General features: G+C 41.8%; 1 protein-coding gene across 1 annotated transcript; it reads right to left on the reverse strand.

Annotated features, from left to right (window-relative positions):
• Nucleotides 1–5,262: 5,262 nt before the first annotated feature.
• Nucleotides 5,263–7,732, reverse strand: LOC120812362 (uncharacterized). The gene is made up of 6 exons (XM_040168288.2): nt 7,224–7,732; nt 6,989–7,136; nt 6,587–6,865; nt 6,276–6,490; nt 5,739–5,919; nt 5,263–5,499 (listed from the first exon to the last, which is right to left on the reverse strand). The coding sequence occupies exons 2-6, from the start codon at nt 7,083–7,085 to the stop codon at nt 5,444–5,446; spliced, it is 828 nt and encodes a 275-aa protein (XP_040024222.2). The 5' UTR covers nt 7,086–7,136; nt 7,224–7,732; the 3' UTR covers nt 5,263–5,443.
• Between the last annotated feature and the right edge of the window lie 486 nt (nt 7,733–8,218).

Below are 8,218 nucleotides of genomic sequence, written 5' to 3' on the forward strand. Positions count from 1 at the left end.
ATGAGTAAAATCCTATAGATTTGCACTCAAATACGGAAGGCTTATCATTCGCGGAAGTCAACACAGTCTACTAATTATTACGCAGACGAATGTCAGCTTTGTCGCGACGAGCTATAGTAGTTTGAGTGAGGAAGACAACTTCCTTAAGAGTAGGACTTACAGCTACAAGGGCGAGTCGTATTATGCCTATTTCTTAAGTCGTGCGTTTTATGTTTTCGCCAGCAGCGGAACTACTTTTTTTAGTCTCTGTTTATCTCATCGTTATTAGCGAGTGAGTTCTAATATGGATCATATTCCTTAAGGTTTTTTAGCTGACTCGTATTTGTTCGGTACACACAGTATTGCTTATCTTCCCCCCAATATCTAACGCGGATGATGGTGAAGTAGGTTGTTAAGACGATACATTCGTGATACTCATTCTAACACTTTATTGAGTTTAAGGAACCTTTTGATTAAGTTCTCACCCGGTCCCTACGTATATGTTTGACCTGTAACCCCTCCGTCGAGTGAGCTCGTCCTTACATACCGATTAGGTCCCTAATGCCCTTGAGGGATGACTGGTACCTCTATGTATCAAGATAAGGGCACTCACCGGTGTCTGCAGGTTTCGAAGCGGTGTTCTTGTCATTCAGCCCCTTGGAAGAGGCCCCTCAGTGGAAAAGAATCTCCCGAAAACAAATGGTCTTTTGTTCCCCAAAAAGGAGAATTTTTATTTATATAAAAAAGCGAAAAGCTTTACAAAAATTGAATAGAAAAACAATAAAAGCAGTTATATCGTTCAAACCCTAAAGGTTAAAAGAGCTAGACTGAGCAAGAAACAAGAAGTAGGCACGTTTTTCTCTACTACTACTTTCTGTTAAAACATCTTGGGTTATATACTTTCTTTTGCAGAAGCAATGTGCGTCACTGGGGTTTATCTTGCGTCGATCACAGTCTCGGTATGGAAACTTGATCAGAGCATTTTTGTGCGTCCTTTGCGCTACTAAGCGCTTTTCAGGAAGACATTTTCACACCAGAAATCAGAACCGTGCAATATTTGCACTATTTTGCATGTCTTCTTTTCAGGAAGACGTTTTCACACCTTAAAGCGGAACCGTGCAATATTTGCGCTATTTTGCATCTTTTAGGAAGACGTTTTCACACCTGAAAGGAGAACCGAAAAACGGCTTCACACTTCAAGGCGGGTTCATGGAACGGTCACAGCATTATTTGCGTTATCAGGTTATCTACGGTCATCTCTATACAGGGAAACAGCTTTGCATATCAAATGGAAACATCTTTATCTGGTATTCTGGTGTCACTAGTGGTAACACCACTAGTACTAGTAGTAGTACTAGTTGAGGTGCAGGACTCTTGGTGCACAAAGAAAAGCATTATGTTTTTGTAAGCATTTTTTTTGTTTTACACAGTATCCGGCTATACAACAGCTTTTTCATAGAAAAAAAAGTAAGTTAATACCTTTATCCATTCCGAAGCTATTAATAGATATGTCAGGGGTGCGCACTTTGACGCTCGTCAGTCGACTTTGAAGGGTTAAATGCTTTTAGTGCAGACAGGCTAGAGGGGATTACTTTTTCTTTTTATTACACTTCGTGTTCTGTTATATATTAACACACGGATACATACAAACATCTTAATACAAGCATAAGATGGGCTAACGTACCTTCCAAAGCGCGGCGGCTGCATGGCTACAGGTACAGCCTGCAGTCTCCACATCTCCCGTCTTGGTAACCAAAACCCAGGCGTTATGCGCGGGATAGTTAACTGACTGGCTTGGTTGAACATCGGCCTTTATATGCCCGTATCGTGTAAAAGTGCCCACTTTGTCGGAATGGAGGTACTGAAACGCCTCTGAGCTTTTCAGGTTATTAATTGCATTCCCATCCACCGCCATGGAATCAATAAACTAAGAAAAGATTGCATATTTACTTCTGCGCATAAACGCGCACCTTGATGACCTCATCACAACATCACAGACATTTGACCCGGAAGTATCCAAGATACTACAGAATGGATTACTGCCGGTAATTAGCAATGGATATCAGGCGATATTTGAAGAGACCATCGAGTGCTCCCACTCCCACAGATGCCCGCAAAAGGCCTCGAGTACAAAGTAAGACTGAAGAAGATCAATTCACGTTTTTAAACGTTGTTTTGGTTTGTACAACATCGCATTAAGACAGGGACAAACGCTATTAATAATTCACTTATTGTTGGAATGCATTTAGATGCATTCCAAGTATTGTTCTTCGAATCTTTATTTCTTGATCTTCATCTTCTTCTTCTATTTCTTCCGCGGCACCTTTCAACTCCTTCACACTTTCAGCTATTAAAACCGTTCAAATATTAAAATGTTCGGCTCCTTTCTGGCTTGAGGGCTATGACTTTTCAGCTTTCTACCTCTTATGCTTGAATTTATATAAATCAATAATCATTAATATTTTAACATGGTTTTCAAATGGAGTTTGTTTTCAAATCCTCCTTAAACTTCTTCAACTTTCAGATTTTTCAGCTTCGCAAATCTTTCAGCTACAGACACCATTTAAACTTTCAAATGTTGACACAAGTCACAAAAAAACTGCTTCTTGATATCTATTGTACTTTTTTCATAATCACTGATTATGTTTCACTAGTTCTTCGCTCCGTTTCTGACTTTTACATGAGTGTGTATTGCGTCTGCTAGAGTGGAGAGCTCGAGGGCTAGAGGGTGAAGCAGCGCAGAAATCTGGTTAAAAAAATATGGAACTTCTGTCCTTGCAGCCAAAGTATACACTCTAGAGGCTTCATTTCTTCAGATTAATGAGGGCATGGTTGTGCTGATTGGATTAATGCGTTCATGGAATCCCAGAGTTCTTTAGTTTTGTCTCAAGGAGTGTTTGAGTGACACAACCTCTGCCAAAAGCCCCATAGGCTCCAATACAAATCTGCTGACATATTTCTCACAAAAATCCACAAGGTACACGTTTTGTCAACGGCCATAGGAGCCGTATTTATTACCGGACAGACATAAAAACACATCCACGCGTTCGGTAGAGTCTTGGGTCTCATACAAACGCCGTATTTTTTAGATAGCTGTTATAGTTTTGCGCTGAATGTCATTTGTTTGAGGTGTGGATTCTGTGTAACTTGCTGCCATGTCTCTGCCTTTTGCAGCAGCTCGTTAATGATCACAGGTGCGGCGTTGTCGTGGTTACTCGCACTCACATGCTGCAGGATCTGTCTGTGGCTCACAGCTGCTCCTTGTGACCTGATTAGTGGAGTCACATGACGCAGCTATGCTTTCTGTCAACAGACCAATATGATAAAGACACTGGCCCCCCTCCCCCCTCCACCCTGACCTCTGCTCACTGTTAATCACTCTCAGTCAGTCAGTATGTCTGTCTATTTCTCCTCCTCTCTCTCTCTCTCTCTTCCTCACCACCCCTCCCTTCCTCACCCTCTCACCCTCCCTCCCTCTATCTACACCCCCCCACCCCACCCAATCCAATAATTTCAAAATAAAAGCCCCATGGAGGGAATTTTTACTGTAATGTTTGTGATGAGGCCTATTAATTAAAAACTTCTTAGTTCGAATAACAAACATTCTGTCTCCCAACCCCCCCTCACCCAATTCCATCATTACAAAATTAAAGCCTCAATCATTATCTGTACCTTAACCATGAAGCTCAGAATGAAGCGGTTTCGTTGAAATACGTATTGCTCTTTCAAATACTACTACAACCACTACGAATATTACTAGTACTTCTAGTACTACAACTGATACTTCTACTACCATACTACTAGTATTTCTACTGCTATTAATACTACAACTACTACTAATGTTATTACAAATACTACTATGGCTAATAGTGTTAGTATTGCAGCTGTTTCTACTGCTATTGATAATAAACCGACTGCTACTGCTAGTACTACTAATACCACAATTACAACTATAACTAATACTACTACTAATATTACTACAACCAATTTTAAACCTCTTTTTATTCATCTCAGCTTTTGTTATTTCTGTACTTTTTAAAATTCAATTAAGCTCCTGCAACTTCTGTATTTTTTAGAAAATCTGATGGAATTCAGCTTCCCCACTTCCTGTACTTTCAGCAATTTTTTAAAATAATTTCAGCTTTTCTTATGCCTCTATAAACAGAAATGTTTTAATATTCATTTCTGTATTTTTTTGCAATATTTCAAATTTATTTCAGCTGTTTTCATTTCTGCTTTTTCAGCAAATCTATAGAAATTCCTTTCAGCTTCTCCCATTTCTGTATTTTCAGCAATTTCAAATTCATCTCAGCTTTTCTAATATCTTTTATTTCAGCAAATGTATTCAAATTCCCTTCAACTTTCAGTAATTTCAGCTATTTTAAAAAGTTAATTTCAGCTTTCAGTTTTTTGCATTCCAACGCATTTTCGGCAGGAAATGCATTTTCTAGTTACAATCACTATACATTTCCAGTATTTATCTCTAAAGGATGCCACTTCACTTTTGTCACCTTTTGATGAGGCACAGTTGCATCTTGGATGTACCGTATGAGTAAATAAGACACTGGTGTAAATAATAAAAATGTGTCTGTTTAATTGTCAGTTTTAAGGCCCTGATGTTGTGATGTTGTTGGCTGGCTGTGGCCCGTCATAGCTTACTCCCCTGCAGTAGAACAGAGGCAGCACTGTTATCTTCTGTGGAAACATGCTGTGACTCTCTATGCCATGCTGGGTGACGGTGTGAACTTCAACCCCGTATTTCCTGTGAGACTCCAGCCGTCTGATCACAGCGGCGTATGCCTGCAGCCCACGAGTGTCGGATAACCTGGAGATATTGGTCATTCCAACTAGTCTCACTTGTCCTGAAGACATGTTCACACAGCGCACCACAAAGGTCCGTCCAACCCTCAAGTGTCCACCTGTCAGCATCCAGTGGACACTGATCTGACTGGCCGTACTGGGGCCGAAAGTGATATTTTGAGGGGGGAGAGGTCCTGTAAGAAAGCAAAAAAGACCTTTAAAGTTACATCTGTTACCATCTGTCTACTGTCGCGCACTAACCGCCAAGACAAATTCCTTGTATGTTTGACATATTTTGGCAAATAAATGTTTCCTGATTTCTGATATGACGTTGCCTGAGGACCTTGCGGCTGTCAGCAGACTCACTAGTGTACGCAGTTAGGGTTTGTCTCAAGTTACAGGTGGAACCGGATGGAAGAGAAGCTAGTAGGGTGAAGGAGTAGACGCTCCCCGGAGACACGCCTGTCACTGTGACCTCTCTGGACGAGATGAATATGGGTACCCGGACAATTTTTCTGATACCACTCAAGCTCTGTGTCTGCTTTTTGTCCTCTGACTTCCTGATTCTATGTCCTTCGTCTTGACCCGACTGTCCATCTGCCTCCTCTTGGTACTGGAGGAATATCTCAAAAGAAGAAAGATGAGAGAGTTCAAGGGTGAGAGTTCACTCCAACGAAGCAGCATGTGTTGCGAAGGAGAATGTTTCAGGCACAGGAGGAGCTGTGAAAGAGCAAGACAAACATTGGGAAACGAAGTAGGGAAGAAAATGGTCGCAATTAATATGGTATGGGCTACTTAAAAGCTCTACTCTGAGATTTAATAATAAGATGGGTAATGAGTTAGGACATGTGAAAATAAAGGTTTATTTTGGAGAGCATGCATGAATGATCTACAAATTGTGTTAAATAATGGATGCACAGTAAAGGCCGTGTGTTACAAAGGAAAATGAAGTTATTTACTCTGGAAGTGGCAGACGAAGGGCAAAGGGATACGACAGAAGAACGGAGTGAGAAAGTATCCCGGGCCTGTGGCATCCTTCTGAAGGGCAAAACAGTCCGTCTGATTGTCTGGCAGTAATGACATCACAGAGCTTGTCAAGTTATAGGCTGAGCCATCAGACCAGAGTGGGTGCCCCTCCTCCTGTGGGGTAACAAAGAAAAAAGAAATTCATTCCTCATTATTCTCCTTTGAATATGTTTTAACTAGTTGCATATGATTATTGAAAAACATGTTAATCAATAAAACAGCCATTCACAGCCCTTTAGGCTCAAAACAGTCATGCCTTCTCAATCAGTGACCTTATAAATAATTATTTCATTGGTTTTGAGGAATAATCTGTAAATTACAAAATGCTGCATTATTTATGAAGATTCACAAATGTGACCCATTGTGAGAAACATCGACAATTCTGCAATGCAAATGTAAATGGTTTGAGGAGAAAGAAAAGCATCCTATTGTATCACTCCTTAAAATTAACTGTATTTATTAAAAGGTACCTGCTGGTCATTAAGTCCGGTCCACAGCAGCAGCAGGTTCGTTTTCAGCAAATGAGAAGATATGAAATGCAGATCTTCCACGGCCTTCAGATCAACCAGGTGACTTTCAGCTGCCAAGCCTCTACAGCCGTGCCGGGCGTCAGTCCAGGTCAAACCCGTCCTCCTCACGGAGTAGCAGCTTCTCCCTCTGGCCAACCAGCCAGTGGGGCACTGAGCTGGAGACGGTGGTTATCATCAACAGTCGTTTTTTAAGGCAGATGATCAAATTGAGGCCGTATGATGAATATACTGTGGTTAAGCACATAAAATACCTGTTTCAAAAGCAACGCTGAGTCTCTGCTTCAAGGTCACATCAAGGTGTTTCAGGAATGTAGTGACCAACACTTTGGCCTTGAAGCGCGTGCCGGGCTGGAGACCTTTCACCGTGTACTGAGACTCAGATGCGTTCAGGTTGAAGATGTGGGAGACAGATTGCGTGTGAGTGTCGTATAGACTCAAGGAGGACAGGGTTTGTTCTTTGTGAAGTTTCCACACCAGGAGAGCAGTAGTAGCCGTGCTGTGTACATTAAGTGAGGACACAGAGACTGGAACTGCACACATATAAAAAAAGGGAAAGGGTAAAGATGAGATTAGAAGCCATTACATCAAACTCTAATCGAGCATCTTTTTTTTCTACATTAGGAAATTGGTATTCAGAGTTCACACACACTTACTGAAGAGAAAATACTTTCTCTCAAGTGTAGTATCATTTATGCTGGCAGTCAGTGAGATGTTATATCCCGTTGGGTTTTCAACCAATCGTAACGGCATTTTGCACTCGTGCACGGAGCATGCTGAGCGATCGATGGGCCCCACGTGCACCTGCAGAGAATGTGACCATTCATTTAGATAGAAAAACAAATAAACTCCAATGAAACTAGACCAGAGTCGGCATGCCATTGTTCTTACCAGCTGGTTAGTTGCAGACCTTCAGGTGACTGTGTAGGCATCAGAATATTTTGTTGACGGGAAGGTCTGAAATAGAACTTCAACCTCAACAGGCTTTAAATTCTGCTCACATGTCAGCGAGACAACCTGAGAATATGGAAAGTAACATGGCACGGTGGTTAACCAAGAGGGTTTAGATCCATGCTGACACCAATAACAGTGTTAATAACAGAGCCAACAATCTTACCCTTCAGTAAAGAAAACGTCGTTGGCCAACACCATACGAGCGCAGTGCAGAGCACGGACATTAAAGTGATCTAACCAGTGCCATTGGTAAGCAACTAAATTACACAAATACATTAGAGGGAGTGTTGAGAGACTCTGATTACTACACACAATTTTGCAACTTGAAAAACAGTTACAATACACCTGTGAAGTTCCATAAGCGTTACAGATATTCTCTTACCTGACACAAACTAGCAAGTAGCCACAGACGCTCTGTTCCACCCATTGCAAATGTCCCTCCAACTCACCGAGCGGTCACTGATCCACCGGGATGCCAAAGATCACTGCAGGTCCTAGCTGTGGTTTCAGCCACTGGTAGATTCGTACATACAGCACATGCGTCACAGAACATCAGCTGTGGAAAGTCCCAAACTATTTGGAGTGAAAAAATGTTAACTGTAACAGTTGAAACCTTGTGGATTGTATATTCAGAGCTATCTGAAATCTGCTCATAACGAAGCGCAGTGGTGAGAATGGCTTGGCTTGGATGTGGGGTGCGGTAGGAGCAATGGCCCATGTGGAATGGCAGGAATGTGAAAGGGAGAAATGATGGACAGACGGGACTGAGGCGTTCTGTTATGAAGCGGTGACTCCCACAAAGCAATAAACTCCGAGAGGACACACACAAACACATGTCAGCACTACAAATGCTGCATCGGCGTGAGAGCGTACCGATTATTTGAACCTCGGGACTGTGTTTGTAAAGGACACGTTGTGGGTCATGAGGTCAG

This window comes from Gasterosteus aculeatus, chromosome Y (assembly GCF_964276395.1).
Source record: "Gasterosteus aculeatus chromosome Y, fGasAcu3.hap1.1, whole genome shotgun sequence".
Classification (NCBI taxonomy): Eukaryota; Metazoa; Chordata; class Actinopteri; order Perciformes; family Gasterosteidae; genus Gasterosteus; species Gasterosteus aculeatus.